Here is a 19,206-nt window from a genome sequence, read left to right as displayed (position 1 = left end):
TTCACGATAAAGGAAATTCAAGCTAACCATAATTAATTAATGTAACATATTGAATTACTGAAAAAACAGCCAGTAATTTGCCTTTTGCTACCAGTTCCAAAACTGGCTGGTGGCAGTAGGAAATTCAAATGGAGCTTTGCCAGAAAAAGTAGTTTTTTGATAGCTGATCAGAAAGGAATTCTTCGATAGGGACTATATAGCTTACTTTCAAGATAATAATTTTGCTTTGTTGTGAAATAGTTCGTTACTGTCTTTAAAATGTGATATGTAGTGACAGAGTCATGACAGTAAATATTCTCTGTTCTGGCAAAGAAATGTTGTTGTGTGGCTTCAAGTATGGCTCTTGGCTGTAGCTTCTGCTCAGTGCCCTACTTGAATTGCAGCTTTTCACCTGAGAAGCTCTTCTCTTGAAGGGCTTAACTGTAGGTTGACTCTACGTTATATCTCTGCAGGTTGGTTTTAGGGAGACTTAACAGCAAGCCTTCTGGTGTTAGGGTGTGGTACAGAAAACTACACCTGCATTTCACTCTTTTGTTTTTGATTCTACAGTGCATTCACTAGGGGGTTTTTGGCTTGGTAGGAGATAAATAGTAGGATATATATGTGAATGTTACGTGCAGAATAGCTGACCAGACTCTAAAAATATGTACAGTTCTTCTTAAGTAATTTTATTCACATTCTGGACAAACTATAAGAGTTGTTAATGTTGAACTATTTTTTTAACTATTTTTTAAATCAGCCAAGAAGTCTTCATTCAGATCATAAATTTTAGATTAATTGTAAGTTAATTTTCTTTAGTTTATTTCTGGGTCGTTGTCATCCGCCTGCCCCCCTCCCCGCCCCTGTATGATCTTGATTACGTTTAAGGCATTACAGTGACCACACCAATCTGTGTGGTGCGGTTGACACCCTGGAGGGAAGGGATGCCATCCAGAGGGACCTTGACAGGCTTGAGAGGTGGGCCTCTGCGAACCTCATGAAGTTCAACGAGGCCAAGTGCAAGGTCCTGCACATGGGTCACAGCAATCCCAAGCACAAATACAGGCTGGGCGATGAGTGGATTGAGCAGCCCTGCAGACAAGGACGTGGGTGCATTAGTGGATAAAAAAGTGAGTATGAGCCAGCAATGTGCGCTCGCAGCCCAGAAAGCCAGTAGCATCCTGGGCTGCATCAAAAGAAGTGTGGGCAGCAGGTTAAAGGAGGTGATTCTGCCCCTCTGCTCTGTTCTCATGAGACCCCACCTGGAGTATTGTGTTCAGGTCTGGGACCCCCAGCATAAGAAGGACATGGACCTGTTGGAGCAAGCCCAGAGAAGGCCATGAAGATGGCCAGAGGGGGCTGGAGCACCTCCCCTACAAAGACAGGCTGAGAGTTGGGGTTGTTCAGCCTGGAGAAGAGAAGGCTCCAGGGAGACCTTACTGCAGCCTTCCAGTACCCAAAGGGGGCCCACAAGAAAGCCAGAGAGGGACTTTTTACAAGGGCATGTAGTGATCGGACAAGGGGTAATGGCTTTAAACTGAAAGAAGGTAGGTTTAGATTAGATGCAAGAAGAAGTTCTTTACTGTGAGGGTGTTGAGGCACTGGAACAGGTTGCCCAGAGAGGCTGTGGATACCCCATCCCTGGAAATGTTCAAGGCCAGGTTGGATGTGGCTTTGAGCAACCTGGTCTAGTGGAAGGGGTCCCTGCCCATAGCAGGGGAGTTGCAACTAGATGATTTTTCTTTGTGGCATAGGCACTATATACCTGTTGTATGTACATGTCTAAACACAACAGTATACCCATCTGAACAATTCTGTAGTCTGGTTATGTTTACTTGTATTATTAGATTTTTGCATTTAAAGAAAGGTAAAATTTTATACATGAGTTCTTTGTGTGTCATTTGTGTTGGGTTGTTCTTCGGATGTAAATTATCTGTTTCTCTAATTTGGCTCTAACCAACTTATATTTTGTTAAATGGAGCTGTTCCATACCTTGGATAACAAAGGGCAGGGGGACAACAAATATTTTTGTATTTAAGACGAAGTATTAGCTGTAGTTAGAAGCTGAACACTGTTTCTATTGACATTGTTCTGTTTAAGGTTTAAAGAATAGCTCTCCAAGCATTTTTTAGTCTGTCATCTTTTTAATTAATGGATTGGGTAAGACAAACTCCCAGATTTTCAAAGTCTGATGAGTTTTTCAAACTTGAATGGACTAGTTACTCAATTTAAGTAATTTAGACAGAAAAAGCATTCCTTCTGTCACTAAGGGTAAGGTTCAGCTTCTTTCTGAAAATTGTGCACTGAGATTTTTATTGCAGGTGTGCGATACATGAACTTTACAGCTATAGTACTTTATAGGTGCATGTCCAACATTTGCCACTTAGCCAAAAAATTATTTCATTGTCTTGATTGTCACTAGCAGTGAATGTTTGTTAGAACTCGTTGTAGCCAGTAGTATTTTGAGTATTCTTGCATATATTGTAAACCAAAATGAAAAATACTTATTTTTTACTCTCTCAAAAATCTCACTCTCATAGAATCCTTTGTGAATACTGAATTTATGTTTCTGAAGTCAGATAAGTAATTTTTAGCTAAGAGATAAACACTCCGTATTAGATTTCAGATCACTTAACAGACACTATTGCAAACCTAAATATTGACTAATACTATCTAGCAATTTTGTAGCATGCAGGCTATTCTAATGAAAATTAACACAAATCTTTTCTTAAACCATCTTCCTTTGTCACCATTCTCTGATTATTGGTACCTGAATCTGCCTGAACTTGTTTGGATCATACCTTTTTATGGGTTTTACATTCACAGTGACACATGAGTATACAAATGGACCCAAATGATGAATGTTGAAGCATAAATGCAGATTATGAGTTCTATTTTTGAAATGCTGTTGTGTATAAGAAAATTATTAAATTTGCTTTTTGAATAAGCTAAACTTCTGTTCACATCAATGGCTTTGAATTTGAAGGCTGCTGAAGATACATATCTTAAATACTGGCATGACTTCTTTTTTTTTTTTAGTCAACAATCAATAGTTCATTTCAAAACATGGATTGCTTATTTTAGACAATAGAAAAATTAAAGGTAGAAGTAGATAGGTGAGAAGTTACTCTGAAACAGACAGAGAAGTCTCATGCTCTAGTAAGTGGCTTTTTTTATCCTGTCTGCCTTTTCACGGGCAAGACTGAAGGGGCTGGCACAGATAGCTTTGTATAATTGAATGGTTTCTTACTGCATTTCCTAAAAATCAAGTATGTAGCTCACTAAATCTGTTTTGGTTGGCTGTTTTGGTTTTTTTAATCTCCTTTTTAAATGAAGAAAATATAAAATGGAGAAGTTGTGTCAGCCTTAAGCTGCTCCAGGGCATTTGTTATTAAGGAAAACTCCATGTTATTAATGTGTTCATGTTACAGTTTTATTCCTTGATCTTTTGGGCTAGTTATTTGAGCTCAGAGATGCACACCTGTCCTTTGGTTTCTGTGTCAGTAGATTAGTAAGACATGGGTTTTTTCCATCCTTGGAACACAGTAATTCCTTGCACAGGCGAAGATGAGTTTAGTTGCATGTGTCTTTGGAGCAAAACTTTAAAGAACTAGTGATTTGCTGTATTAACCTGATCTCTTTTCATAGTCTCATTTTCTGGCTTTTTCTAAGAACTAGGATTCACTGTTTTTCCAATGAATAGCTTAATTTTCTATTTGTTTGTTTACTTTGAGATAGAAGTGAATACTACTTAAAATGCGTCCTCTGTTTTTGAGATGTTGACAAGAACTGAGTTATAATTCTTGAATTCCACAACCGAATAAATGCCTGGGGGAAATACTACTACTATAAAGGACAGTTGTGTTTCAGAGTTCTTGGAAGTACTTTTGTGTAAATAGAATCCATTCGATTGCCCTAGACCCTCATTGCCCTGTAGTGCTAGTAATTTTTTAATATTTTTTTTTTTTTTAGTCTTCACTGGAACAGCTACAAGGAATTAACCATGGCTATGGTCAAGGAGGATACTTAAAATCTCAAATGTATGGTGCTGTGCACTAGCCCTCTAGTTTACAACCTAAGAAAAAAATCTTCAGGAGAAGAGATGCACAGAAGTCGGAGTCTTACAGAGCAGGAGTGCATATGTACGTGGATGGGTGCAGACAGACTCAGCATCCTCTGTCCTTGATTGAAGTTGGCCAGACAGTGTAGGACTGTGCCCAGCCTAATATACCCTGCTTCTCAGCAGGTTTTATTAGTGTGGGCACAGTGCTATGCTAACACAGCTACATGAATTGTGAACTAGAGCTGGCTCATGTCCGGCCAGCTTGGAGTACGGTCTGACTGAGCTCATGTCTGACTGAATTATCTGTGTACATGTGCCCATTCTCTCCATTGTTAATGCCAAAGCTAAATTTCCATTGCAAAACCAAAAAATGACTCTTGAACTTCAGGATTATAAAAGAGTTGACAAGGGGTATCATAATATTGCCTGTAAATGAAATGGCATGCATCAGCTTTTCCTGCAGAATTTTCAACAAGATAGGTATGGCATTTGAGACTAGGAATGTCTGAGAGAACTATGCATTTCTTAAAATTTAAAAATCACCCCAGTTACTTCTTTTGTGTGCAGAGCTGTTAGTAGAGGGGAAAGAAGGTGATCAGGTGATTTTTGGTTTATTGGAAAGGACAGGCAGGTTTGCTTTTAAATGGCAAGAAGATGCCCTATGCAGGTACACAGTGCTGAGAGTGAGTAAAAGCCAAATTGAATCTGACCATTAAAATGAAATGTTTGTTTTACATAGGTAACATCTTGAGTGGCTTAGCTCAGAGACTTTGTGTTTGTTTTATTTTGTTGGGCTTTAATGAGGGCAAGTGCCTCTGACTGGAATTGGGCTGTTTGCCAGTAGTTTTAATAGTTAACTTGCAGTTTATGCAAACATTTGGAACCTACTTCTTGCCAGCTGGCTTCCTGGTCTATCGCTTTGATGTGTGCCTCGGGAAGGTTGAAATGAAAGTTGTGTGTGCCTTGGGATACTTTTCAGTCTACTGACTCAGAAATGTAAGTTGAGTCAATAGTGCAACCAGGTCCTGGCCAAAGAAGTGAAGAGAGGAAGAAGCTCCACTGACACATGGTGGTCCACTGGCCTGGGATCTAAGATGTGTCAGATTCTCTTAAGTTTAATTGAAGCTGTCAGCTTCCATGGCATGTAATGTTCTTGTTTCGGGTTGTACAGAAAAACCCCTACATGTTAGCTCCTGGATACTCAGGGTGGAAAGCAAGGGCCATAGGTGTTATTTATTCTGAGTGTTTAGTACTGGTTACATGAACATGTCTGATCTTAGCACAGACATTTCAAATCAGTCCTGTCTCCTTTATTGGACTTGAAACTTTGGGCTACCTATACATACTGAAACTGAAACTTGCTCTATTCATTAGGCTGTTAAAAGAAGAGAGCAATTAAGCGTGTAATTAATTGAGTGTAATATTCTGTGTTCTGGATTTTTTTTTTTACTTTCCTGCAGTCTTGGCAGAAAACTCCCTGTTGAGGCTAGAAGCAATGTACTTTTGGTGTAGAGAAGATATTAAGCTCCTTAAGAAAAAATAAATCCTGAAGCATCTCTGGCTTCTTTTCAGGTGGTTTTGGAAAAATCATTTGATATCCTAGCACTGTCCTAGTTCAGGGTTGTTGGAGTTATAAACTGGAAACGTTTCAAGGGCAAGTATTTCTTGCCTACTCAATGATTCAGTTTCTCCAAGAATATCTTTATAATGGGTCTGGTTTCTAATACAATACCTGCTTTGGGTATGTGGATCTCTTTATAGCTAGAAATATTTATGATTTTTCAAATTGGGTGGCTTTTCAACTAAACCAGCCATTCCTGGTATTTCTTTCCTTTCATACATGCTATTTTAAATTATTTTGTTTATCTTTTTTTTTAGGTCCTCTACTTGCCTGGTTTAATTACTATTTATCACCATCTTCTTGTTTTGAATTTGCCTCAAAAATGCTCATTCTTAAAAAAAAACCATGTTTTTTCCTTAGATTTAGAAAAGAAAGTTTTAGAAAAACTGTAGAAAAACCTAGTTTTTCCTTAGTAGTTAATCCTCAAATAACATAATCACAGATTAAGGCACCAAAATCTACAAACTTGTACTGAAGGAGATATGAGTAAAGGCAGTTTTTTAATACCTTGGTTCACCCCCTTTATTTCTTTCTTGATACTAGTTTGGAACAATTCTGGATTGTAAATTAAGGATGAACATACTTTGGTTTGATTGTAGGCTTCCAGGTTAGCTGTTTCTAAACCTACTTGTGACTGAATTGACCAAAGAGTTGTGTTCAGTTCAGTCACAGACAGAAAAAGCATTTATCTGAAATAGATTAGTATTTTCTCTCAGCCTGGTGACAGAGTGCTCTCACTAGTTCTGTACAAGGGGTTATGATCATCAGATATCTAACCTTACAAGTCTGTCATTTTCCACTTTAAAAGATGTGGGAGGTTTCTCATGTGTGGCACGCTCCACACTTACCTCTATGGTCATAGCCTTTCAGAACAATTTTATCACTCTAAGTCTTAACTTTTTCATCCTTTCGTTATTTTGGGGTCTACTGATTGTCTTTTTTCTCCCTTGTGTCTTTATATGGTAGGGATACAATTAGAGAGAAACACCTATCCACACCTTGTACTTCATGTCCTTAAGACCAATTAGCTGTCGTTTAAATGGTTTATGGGTGCTGTGAAGAGTTACAGAAAGATGTTCTGAACTGATTTCTGGCTTCTGCATGGCAAAAGCTATGACGTAAATGATGCAGTTCTTTGTATATTTGTGGCTGGCGTTTTGACATCAATAGAATGAATTAGGACTAGAGTGTGAGATTTTGATTTCTTTTAGGACATTTTCATGTCTTTTGATTGGCAGTATTAGGTCATTCTGGATTACTGCTGCCTCAGCTGTCATTTTGAAGCTCATATGACGAGGCTGTATATTTTAGAAGACTGTTGTTAATCTCCTTCAATACAGCCCTTACCTAAGAAGTTTTAGGTAAAATAGAAAGCAGCCATGAAATTCAATTGTGCTAAGAGATTTCTTTTCTATCCTGAAACAATATATAGTGTAGAAAAATGTTTCATTCCCTGGGAAAAAATGTAAAATAGAAGTATAGTAGTCATGACATAGAATGGGAAATGTTGGTCTTTAACCGTAGCTTGCTCATTTTGAGAACTGTGAAATGACTGGAAAGCAGGGTTGTTATGAAGTAGCATATTACAGTTGTGCTTTGGGGCTGCCAAGTTTAAAAGAAAAAACTTTCCATTAATAAAAAGACACTTGAGTGCATCTTTGGCCTTTAAGCTAATTCTGAGTTTTGGTATATCAGTCTTTTAGAACTGTGTGTTCCATCCAGAACAGTCTAATCCTTTACACAGAAAATTGTGCAAACAATATAAAAAGAATGCCTGGTGAATGATATATTACCTATTTCTCAGTATTTACAAGCATAGGAAAAAAGTTGTTTATCTTCACAAACAGAAATGTGAGCTTCCTACTTTTAACCTAAACACTTTCAAATTGAAAAGTAACATGCTGGGCTTATTCCCAACAAAGGATATCCTCCATTTCCCATGCACTGGCTGAGAGACACTGTACCACTATCACTCATATATAGAAGGAAAATGCCAATGTGCAATAATCGGGAAGCAATTTCTGATCTTCCTGTAAAACTTGTTTGAGATGTTTTTGGTGCTGATGATGTACTAGTTCAACATCATGTATAGATTATGAAGGTGTATGATCCCTGCTTACTGCTGTTGTGGATGATAGTATGATAGGCAGTATGTCTTCATTATTTTTTAATACATAGCAGCATGCTGACTGTTAAGTCCATACTTTCTTATAGTTTACATCATACCCTTCATAGAGCAGGGGAGAAAACTCTTCAAAGCAGTTTTACTGAATTATGGTGATTGCTCTGCCAGTTGATAGACTCAAAAGTTTTTTAGTGTTGTGACTGTTTCACAAGCAATTGGTAGTGTGGGACCCTCAGTTCTTGAGGTCCCATCTGAAGAAAACAGGTTTCAAGGGGGGAGTGTGCTCCCCTTTTTAAATGGTAGAAAATTTAAGCCTTGAGTTTCTGAAAGGTATTTTTTATTTCTTAAGTTGTGCTTGTTCCTTACTTGGGGTCATCTGTTCTTCACCTGGTTTCTGAAAACTTAGAGGTACAGTTTCTCAGCTTCGGTCAGTGAAGAGAGAAGCAGTCACAGATAATGAAAAGATGTAAGTGCTGAAAGGAAGTTTTATACTATGGTCTATCTGTGTAATAAGAATTACTGTCTTTTTTTAGCTTTTGGATCAGAAAAGACAAAGCATGTGAGAATTTTCTCTGTGATAATTTCAACTAAGTCTTTATTTCATTATATTTGAAAGCAGAGGCAAGTGACTCATGGCTTATCTGTATTGTAATCTGTGCTGCACTCAGTAGTGAACCAAATGTGTTGTAAGTTATGACTATTTTATACAAAAATACTAACAAATTTGTGAGGACTTAAGACTTCTATCACACAAACCTGAGAGAGAAATAAAACCATCAAATACATGAAAGTTTTCAAATATATATTTGAAAGATGTTTCCTACTCAAAGAAAATTATTTCATACATTATATGAAATTTCATTTCTCTAACATTATGGTCTGTAAAGAGTAGGTTGGTTTATGCTGAGGTTATCTTCATTATCTGTCTGGAGGAGTTGCACATTCCCAACATGTAGTTGCCTTTCCTTACCTTTGTGTTGTCTGGCAGTAGTTGTATAAACTCACAGAGCAGCCTTCCTCCCAGGTTTGCAAAGAGCAATTAAGCTGCCGTGGTAGGGAGTTATTAGGAGCTCACACGTTCTTAGGTTTCTAGTAGTTTGTCAGTTATGTAAGGTAGATGTACAGCTGGATTTGCCGCTACCTTTATATCCGTAGCATCCTTCAAATTTCTCTAAAATGCACGTCGTGCTCTGAACTCCAGTACAGTAAGTTTTGTTTTCATGACTGTAAAGATATTTATGCTGCAACATTCCTTGGCATCTGACTTGTACTGTGAGAGCCCTGTTGTTCCTGTCTACTTAAAAGCATAGGAGGCAAGTCCCCAGACAGTGTGACAGTTGGGAATTTTCCTGTCCTATCAGAGAAGTGGAGAAGGGGACTTGGCAGGATTTTGCATTTCTGGCTTATTCTTGGTTCTTCTTACTTGTTAATTTAGATTGCAATTAGAGACTATTATTTACTAAAATCAGTGAATGTGTTACTCTCATCTCTATTAGTAGCACAAGTTTTTGTCCATTGATGGCCCATGCCCTTAGTATTGCAAGTATTGTATTTTGAGAAACAAATTTCTGACCTTGTTGGAACAGGTGAAAGCTGTGTAGAAGTTCTCTCCTTGTGTAAGAAAAAGGCCACCGCAGTTATGAAGTCTCCCACTTGCCATTGCCTTTTCTGCCTCCCCTACAGTCACAATTGTAAATGCAGGGGGAGAGCTTTGTGAGGGATTTATTCTTCAAAGAATATCGTGATAGGGTAGGGGTTTTTTTTTGTTAGACTTCATATAAAATGTGGAGGTGTGTGTGTTTGTGAGGAGGGAGTTGTGCTGGTTCAGTGCCATTGAGTCACTGAACAGTAAATTGGCTTCATGAAGGGTCTAATGAATGCCAGAACCTATGCAAAGGAATTGGTAAGAGCGCATAGTCAGATGTGGTAGGGAACGGGATGTGTAGATGGCCAAACTAAAATGTGGTTACTGCCTTTTATCATCAGCAAGACATTAAATCAGCTGATCATACCTGATCTGCACTTTTTTTTTTCCCATGGATAAAGAAACAGACCATCAGCAGATGTTCACAGCTAAATAAATCCTGTGAAGTAAGTCTCAGCTGAACTTATTGCACAGTATTTAAGTGTCTCTATTATTACAGCAGATATGCTATAGAAGCTGCTGTATTAGAATAAGAACAGACTTTCAGGAATTTTTAATTAATTTTCAGCTGATATTTATGGGAAAGTGCTTGAAGCGGGTCGTGCTTGTAACACATGCTTTGAGAAGTCACTCTCTCCTTACCTCTTGAGCTTCATTTGATAAGTTGACTTAATGCGAAAGTAGTGGATTCTTTTACTTCAAGTTTCTATCTATGTTTCTGACCTCAAATTGTCTCAGCTCCAGTTGTCTAAAGACCTAAAATGTGCAGGGAGTCTGATAAAATGTTCCATGGCAATAGTGACAAGTGTTTTATGTATGTCAGCATGTCAGAACATGACAGGGACATTGGTGAAAGCATCAGACTCCTTACTCTTAAAGCCATGGCTGGTAAGTTACAGATGGCTTGTGAGAAGTGTCCCTTTTTCTTCCTGTCTTGTGAGGAAGAAAACTATTCTGCTAAACTTATTTACAATTTTAAGGAGTAACTTTCTTTGCTGAAATACTACTTGTTGTTTCTGTCTTGGAGGGCATTTTCTTCCCCAACAATATCAGCAATAGGACTGTTGCCTCCTTTGAAAGATGATGGCTTCACCAGGAAGACCCTTACAGTGAGAGCAGACCTGTGACTGGTTAACAGACTGTAATGCCTGTCAGACCAGAGAATATGAGATTTTTTTAAAAAAAACACAAACACAACACTATCAAACCAAACTGCTTAGGATTAGAAAAAGAAGTACTTACTATCTGATAACTACCAGGGCAGAAAGATTTAGTATCTCATTCCTAGAAGATGTGTGCAAGTTCCTGCAGCAGTTTTTGTTTAACACTGGGAAGATCTTAAAAGCCATGTTTCCTTGAACATGCTCTCTAAGGAGTAAAACCTCTAAATTGTTGATTTGGCAGCTTCTATAACATAGTGAAAGGTAGGAAAACCAACCTCTCTGATTAATGAATCTGCCAAAAATGTCTGGATGTGCTGGAGTCAGGATGAGAGAAAGAGCCAATTCGTTGTATAGTTCAGTAAAATTTATGAGTGTGTGGGCTTAAAACCAAATGCAATGCTGTTGTCAGTAGTATGCTGAAAAAGAAAAACGTGCTGTTCAGTCTCTCTTGGTCATAGCTGTACTCCAGTGAGCTACTTGATGGCCATAAAAGCATCAAATCTACACCGTGTAATGTAGGGTGAATGAAGGCATGAAATTATGAAAAATGAAAATATATGGGAGATTTGTTTGGAATTTATTCCCCAAACCCATTTAATTTAGAGAATTAAAGAATTTTATTCAGTACACTAAATGGAATTACTCATGAGATTAACAGGGCACAATTGGAGTTGATTGTAGACCGTTCATAGGGAGAAAGTAGATTAGAAAGGAATGGCAGAATAAAATTCAAAATCACAAATTGTTCGGAGCATGTTGGTTGCTAAGGGAAACACTGTATATGGAAATGTAGTAGATAAAAAACATAACACGGTAACATGATCCCAAGGCTCCTTTCTAACACAAGCTAATTTCCTGGGCTCTCTGAATCTCTTGTGCTTTCTGAAGCCCAAAAGCACAGAAACAAGAATGGAGAGCCACAACTTTTCATGCCTACAAGCTAGAAATAATCAATCTGATTTTTGAGAGTTACCAATTGCAATTGATGTAACCTTGACTGTTAATGAGGTACAAAAAGGTGTTCTTTCTTCTCTTGCCTTTTCAATGCATATAGATGGAAACTTTTCAAAGTTATTACATATTGAGATCCGTCTAATTCTTAAAATGAGAGAACAAAACATTGAAAACAGTGTTCTTAAAATGAATAGTAATTAATTACTCATGTAATTGCATTAATTAAACTTGGCTATGCAATTAGGGAGCTAATTATGTTTAAAACACAATTGCACATTTCAATCACTGCCCACACCCTGGGGATCACCCATTTTTTCCTCCTCCCTCATTAGACCTTCTGTAATCTCCTTCTGTTAAATGGTGTGATTGAAGCTGAGAACATGCATGCATAGATGTGCATTTGCTTTCTGCAGCAAATGTGTCCTGTTAAAAGTTTAAAATGCTCTTTATTGTGCCATTTTATTAAAAAGAAAGCACCAAAATTAGTATATTATTATTCTTTGTCACCTCCAAAGAATCATTTTTGTCTCCTACAGGTAAATATGTACATGAAGTCATTGAGTCATATGTATAAAATATATTTAATTTAAAAAAATATAAACTAGAAAAGAATCTATCTTTGTTAAAGTGCTTTAAGTTTGGGTTTGGTTTTGGGGGTTTGTTTTGTTTGGGGGTTTGTTTTTTTAAATGGCAATAGAGAAATGGATGAGCTTGCTTGTATCATGGAAGTCTAGTCCCATCGTGTCACAAGCAATCAGATTGTATAATCTTTTCCATGAATATGTCAGATTTAATCTGAAAATTAGTTGTTTGTTTCTTCCTCATTATCTCTATTAACAGGCTGTCAAGAGTCACGTTCCTCTGATGCTTAGCTAACTTTTCTAATTTACAGTGTCACTGTGATAACTTTGCACTCTTGTGCAAGCATTACTGTTCCAGAAATCGTCCTAGCAGCCTTTCACTGTACTTGCTACAGTTTGCATTCACGTATGCAGAATATTATTGCCTGGAGTTGTACAAGATACCTCCACTGAGTCATTATTCCTATCCTATGCTAATACAATGGCTTTATATGACTATTTTATTGTTGTGTGATCAGTTGGTATAATTTTTTCCTATTCTGTTCTTTACAGCTGATAGCGATTGGCTGTACATTTCCTCCAATTTCTAGCATCTCAGTTTTCAAGGTAGCTTTTTTCCCTGAGAGATTTTGACCCTTCTTTTGTCCTGTGTCATCAGCAGATTTTATTGGGATTTTCCTACTATATGTGGCAGTCATTACAGAAAATATTTAACAGGATTGTCCTTGGAGCTTCATTTGCAATCTACTTCCTGTGCAGTAACACCCCTTTCAGCATAAACTATTTCTCATTAGCCAGTTCCTATCTTGCCTTACAGTCATTAAAATTCTTGTCTTACTATTTTGCACAATACGCTGTACCCAGAGCTCTGTTGAAGGCCTTAAAAATATGCTATTTTTGTTCTAATTGACATTATTCAAATAATATGGCAGTGAATGATTTAACTAGTACATTTTTGCTACCTGATAAAGGTCTTAGAGTCTAACTTAAAATCCATAGGAGGTACCACAACAAACAATTTGAAGATTTTTGAAAGGTTTTACTTCCAAAATACATTATGAAAGAGCAGTGTTGTGATGTATTTTCATACTTACTTGTTATTAACCATATTATTATGGTATGGCATGATACAGCATTAACATTAATCTTTGTGAAACTGCAGTTTCTCTGATGCTGCCTGTTGTTGTCTTGTACAGCCATGGCAGCTTATACTTCTGCTTTCCAAAGTCTTTGGAAGTGTTTCATTGAATGATGTCCACATACATTAAGTTAGTCTTCTAGAGGGAATTCAGGCAGTGTAAACTTTCAAGTTCTAGTTAATTATTTTCAAATCCGATTTATACTGTCTGTGAACATTATGCATATTTTTGATTGCTAAAATACATCAGTGAGGGTTGGGAGGAGTTTCTGCTGGTTGAGTCTTAATATATTTTGACATGTTATTTACAGCTGACGAGTTTATCACTGCCTTGTATTAAATCCTCCAGGGACTTACTATTTAATAACCTGAAAAATAGAGTTTGGAACCTGTTTTGACTCCCTGAGAAGAAAAGAGCAACTGTTCACTGGTGTAGAATTGGTCCCTGAAACCTTCAAACACATACTTAACATACATCTATATGTGTGTTCAAAGTAGTTTAATTTAAATCTCGTGACATCTGACTCTGGAATCTCCTACACATCCTGGCCTTCTTTTAAGTCGTTGAGCATGTTTAATACTAGTTAGGATTAGACTCAGTTTTTCTGTGGCTCTAAGGGCTCTGCAGAGCTGGCTGTTCCAGGTTCAAGATAAGGAACATCTCTTGTGGGTTGGGAGTAATACCTTATCTGTCCTAAGGTTCATTAATTTCAGGGGAATTATGGGCCGATGACAGGATGATACTTTTTATGGAATTGCTCAGGAGTTAGACATAGCTGTAAGTGCAGGGCATCGCAGAGCTGTGCCGCATAAGATTTGTGCTGCTACAGGACTATCAAGTTAAATGTCCTATAAAATAGAATACAAAGAACTGTGTTCTTTGAAGTTATTTTACAATATTTTAAAAAATATTTTTCTGTCAACATTTTTCTCTCCCTTTTTCTTGAACGGTTTGGCCTTGCACTTGTCTCTGCTCAGTTGCATGCTTGCATACTCATCATGTTTTGTGTTTTCTGCATCTAAAATTAAAGAAAAAAAGACATTCTAATGTGTACTAACAAAACTTGGGCATTAGAAGGCACAAAACTAATAATTACAAAGTCCACATCTTTACTTCTTGTGCCTTGGTATAAGACGGGAAAGGCAATGGCGAGGTGTCTGTGTTGGCTCTGTGCCACAGCAGGAAGGCCCCTGTGGTAAGTCCGGCTGCATGGCTTGCCTGTGGCTGCTCCTCGTCTCTGGCCCGGCGTGACCCAGCTGCCGCTCCGTCTTGCAGCGTGGTGGTGGGACACGACATGGGATAACTGTGTTTTGATCACCTCATGGGTGCAGTTCCCAATCGGCTGAGGAGGAGAGCAGCAGGGGAGGAGAGGAGGAGCAGCCCACCCAGCTTGCTGCCAGTGGAGCCCAGCCTGCAGGTGAGGCTGCTCTGTTCATAGGCAAAAATATTTTCAAAGGCAGTCGTCTTGACTTTCACCAACAGTTGGAGGAAATTGTCTCGAGAAGTGGTTATCCTACTAAAAATAGAATAATAATGAAAATAGCAAAAATATAGGTTTGGTCACTGTTGGTGATGATGTCTGGTTTTCCTATCCTAAGAAATACTTGAGTGAAAGCTGACTGTAGATGTGCACTCATTTAATAATGATTTTCCCATTAGCTGTGTGCAACTTATCTAAAACTTGCAGGGAAACCTATTTGGTATATCATAAATATTGTAAAAATTAGATGTCAGTTTGATTGCGTGTGATTACCTACCTCGATAACATTTTCTTATTCTTGCTGTGAATTCCAGTGCTTTTTTCTCCCTTAGATGCGGTAGAGTTATACGTTCCCAATCAAAATCGACAAGTATATTAATTAGCCTACCCAAACTCCACAACTTTGTGGCTGTTTGCTGGTTTTGGCGGGTACTGCACAGCAGGCTGAGGTGGTGGCAGGGGTCCCAAGGGGTCCCACCTGTGCTGCTGCGCACCCGCTGTATGGAAACCTGGAAATTGGCTGGGCAGGCAGATTTCACCCATCCGCCTCGTGCTTGGTGGCCAGGTGCAGACCAGCCCTCTGAACTGTCGCATTTGTACCTGGGCACAGGAATGGCGGAGCCTGCCATTTTGGACTGCTCTCGGCACTGTCCTGGGATGTGTGTTGGTTGACAGCGGGTGAGAGAGGAGCATTAAACTCTACAGTTAAAATGCAGTGGCAGTTAAATTCTGTGAAGAATTACTATTGCAAGAGAAGGACATTTCTTGTTTATGTTTTTGTCATTGTGGCTGGTATTGTTTGCCTTTTCTATCTTTAAATGTCTTCCTAAGCTTTAAAAAGTGTTCTAACATATAAAGCAAAGCTCCTAGCATGTCTTAGAATAGGTAGGCAAGTGGTTTCAGTAGGGTGGGAGAGAGGCAATAAAACATACACAGACATCTCTGTAGGGTTTTACTTTGTCAGCTTACATGTGAAATTTGAATAATGGTTGGACTTTCTATTTTTTCCTGGTATTCTGTCACTGCTTTTTTCTGTTAATTTATCTTATTTCCCACCCACACCCTTGTTTTCTATGATCTGATCACCCAACTCACTCCACAAGATTATAACGAATAATCGGGTCTTTTGGTTTTATGTGGTTTTTTGTGTTTTTCATGGCACATGTTACGTGCTATGAAAGGGTTTTACTCTCAATATCAGGTTTTGAGTACAGGGATACTTGGAACAGTGAGTGGAGCTACAGCTGAAGAGCAGATTGTTTTCCCCTTATTTGTGAGACTTCTGCTTTAGTTATACGTTCAAAGATTTACACCAGTCAGGATCCCATGGGGGGATTACCCTAACGGCTTGGAATGGCCTGAATTCTAATGAGTAACGTGCACTTTGTAAGGCTTGAGCAGGTAGTGTCATAGACGTGAAAGTGATGAAAAAGGTTTATTGAAGTGATAGAGATCTTTACATCATGTGTCAGCAAGATGGAATGAAGGGGAACTTTTTATTTAATGGGAATGGATGCGAGTCAAGGATTCTCTAATCTCATTTCTAATAATCTTCAGCAGAGAAACTTAAATTTTGTTACAAGAGAAGTTTTGTTTAGTTAGTAAGCAACTTCTTTTTTTGTAAGAAGGACAAATGTTTTCATCCAAAACAAAACTGTAAGTAAACTTTAGACAAGATTCCTCCACCCCAGTCATGCTTTGATGTTCTGGTAATGAAGCACAGATAACTGATTTCTTGAATGGCATGAAAACCAGTGGTACATTTAATATATCTAGACTGCTTTCTTATTAATATGAAAGTTGGGCATTTAGACTTGAAGAAGTGGGTTTGGGGGAAATAGCTGAAAAGTTTAAAATCTGGATGGAGAGAAAAGCTTCTGCAGTGTTGGTAAGAAATCAGTATGAATGTTTTATAGTGTTTAAGCTGAGTATTACTGGAGCAGACACAGGGATTTGATTAATTCATTAAGTAGGTAAAGTCTTTCCTGTGACATCTTGGGTCTTTCCTTAGAAGCTCTTACTAATTGGAATAAACTATGCAGCACTGTAAAAAAGTGCAATTTTTCATTTGGCATGTTGTGGTTCTCAGCTAGTTCTGAAATCTTACCAAGATAAATTGTACTTGATACAGAGACAATAGTGGTCTAGAATACTGGAATGTTACAGTCGATAATATTGTGGTCTAGAATACTGGAATGTTACAGTTGAGAATATTATGGTCTAGAATACAATTTTTACAATTTTTTGTGTATAGTTGTCTTCAGAAGAAGACTTTTAAATGAGTAGTAACACACTTTTTAAAATGAACAGCATTATCTCATACTCTTACCACACTATCATGTCAAACTATATGTATTTTATATACATAAAATCACTTCTTGTTTCTGTAACCAAATAGAATCTTAAAATGTTTTTGCTGAATCACAACCTTTCTTGTAGTTGTGTTGACTGCAGAGTTTTTAACGTAAATTTTTAGCAAATAAATCAGAAGCCTCATCCGAAGTCCCACTCTAGGAGTTAACTGGCCACTTTACGTTCTAAAATGTCAGATGATTTGCTCTAGAGAAAAAACCGTAGTGTTGGATTTTTCCATTCGGCTAACTCGCCTACTAAAATAATAGTACTGGAACAGTTGAGTATGGCTGCATGCATCAGGATAGAGAGGAATTTCAATCAGAACAGTGGGAGGGAAAAGTGAAGGGAGCTAATTGTTAACTTGGGAAATTGGAGGAAGCTTATATGAAAAAGTACATTGATAGTGCAACATAATATTGTTCAAATAAATCCTTTGCCTCATGGTAGAAATATGCAAGCTTTTTAGTATTTCCTATTTTCTGTTCATACAGTCTGGGATTATCGTTGAATAAAAATACATGAAATATACCTGTGGTGGTTTAATTAAAATAAATAGGGCAGAATAGCATTTAGCATGATTGCATAGTGAACCTAATGAGTTCAAGATCCAACAGTGCTTTACAGATTAGTTACTATCTAATGCAATTAGTTCATAATTTTATCTATAACATTTGGCTCTGAGCTTTTAATAAATTAATCAGGCTGGGACCACTTGAAACAGTTAAACATGAAACCTCTAGATTGTTGGTGTCAAATAAATGACCTAAATTAAAATAACACTTGCATAATCTATAGTACTCCTTATTGGTGTTGCAAGCAAGAGGTTTAATTGTGTTCTCTGACTGCTGTTGCTTTTAAGGTCTGTTTTAATTTCAGAGGGAATCATTCTCTATTCCATTACAGCACAGTAGCTTGAAAGCATAACTGTAGGTTTTTTTCTCTAAGAATATACAATGTTACAAATTTCTGTAATATCCACAGGTTTTAGGACCTGCCCCAAAATGGTGTTCCTTCTTGGACAACTTGACTGAAGAACTGGAAGAGAATCCAGAGAGCACAGTTTATGATGATTACAAATTCGTTACCAGAAAAGACCTTGAAAATTTAGGTAAAACAGTTGAATATCCTCTTTAGCTGACTTCTTTGTTCAGTTTTTGATTATTTACACGTATAAGTTTGGCAATTTTGATGTGACATATGAGGGCTGTTAGAAAGTCACTGGCAGTATTTTCCTCCAGTCTTCTTGGTTATTAATATACCAGACTGATGGCTGTATTTTCTTTGGTTCCCAATCAGTGCAACACTAGGTATTTGTGTTTCTCAGATTTTTATCCCGTGAAGATGATTGATATTTGCTGATTTGTCCAGGAATCTGTTGTGTGTGCTTTCAGACACTAAATGAAAGGCATAGGAAGAGAAGTTGGTTTAGTTATCAAAATATTTTTGAGGTGCTCAAATAGTGTGGTGGAACTCGGAAAAATCTGCCAAAGGCTATCCTATTTGAATGTAGTGATTTCCAGAAAATACAAATCATTCTGGGGCTAATAGAAACAGAGTTTCAAGGAATTAGAATGCTGAAAGTTATATAGCAGAGAAGGTAAGCGTGCTTTTCCCAATCAGTGCAACACTAGGTATTTGTGTTTCTCAGATTTTTATCCCGTGAAGATGATTGATATTTGCTGATTTGTCCAGGAATCTGTTGTGTGTGCTTTCAGACACTAAATGAAAGGCATAGGAAGAGAAGTTGGTTTAGTTATCAAAATATTTTTGAGGTGCTCAAATAGTGTGGTGGAACTCGGAAAAATCTGCCAAAGGCTATCCTATTTGAATGTAGTGATTTCCAGAAAATACAAATCATTCTGGGGCTAATAGAAACAGAGTTTCAAGGAATTAGAATGCTGAAAGTTATATAGCAGAGAAGGTAAGCGTGCTTTTCCCAAGGTAGTTAGTCCTTTTCTGTCTGCTGCGTGTTTTGATTGCAGTGCTTTGCTCCAGTTTAATTAACCTCTGAATATGGGAGTTGGGTTTGGCCTGGCAGGACGCCATGCAAGGAGGAGGTCATCCAAAGCACCTGCATCTTCAGCATTATGAGTTCTAGAGT

At 37.7% G+C, this 19,206-nt stretch overlaps 1 protein-coding gene across 3 annotated transcripts in view; it reads left to right on the top strand.

Moving 5' to 3' along the window:
• NOL10 (nucleolar protein 10) overlaps positions 1-19,206 on the top strand; it is a 60,183-nt gene that overhangs the window by 22,120 nt on the left and 18,857 nt on the right. For all 3 annotated transcript variants that reach the window (XR_007508318.1, XM_049818607.1, XM_049818606.1), the window contains one exon: positions 18,087-18,213. Coding sequence is in view for 2 of the 3 variants with exons in the window: in XM_049818607.1 (XP_049674564.1) it covers positions 18,087-18,213 (127 nt within the window). In the remaining variant the exon portion in view is untranslated. The remainder of the gene's footprint in view (positions 1-18,086; positions 18,214-19,206) is intronic.

The sequence above is a fragment of the Accipiter gentilis genome, chromosome 16, assembly GCF_929443795.1.
Source record: "Accipiter gentilis chromosome 16, bAccGen1.1, whole genome shotgun sequence".
In the NCBI taxonomy this organism is placed as follows: Eukaryota; Metazoa; Chordata; class Aves; order Accipitriformes; family Accipitridae; genus Astur; species Astur gentilis.
This window is presented reverse-complemented; position numbering and strand designations above follow the sequence as displayed.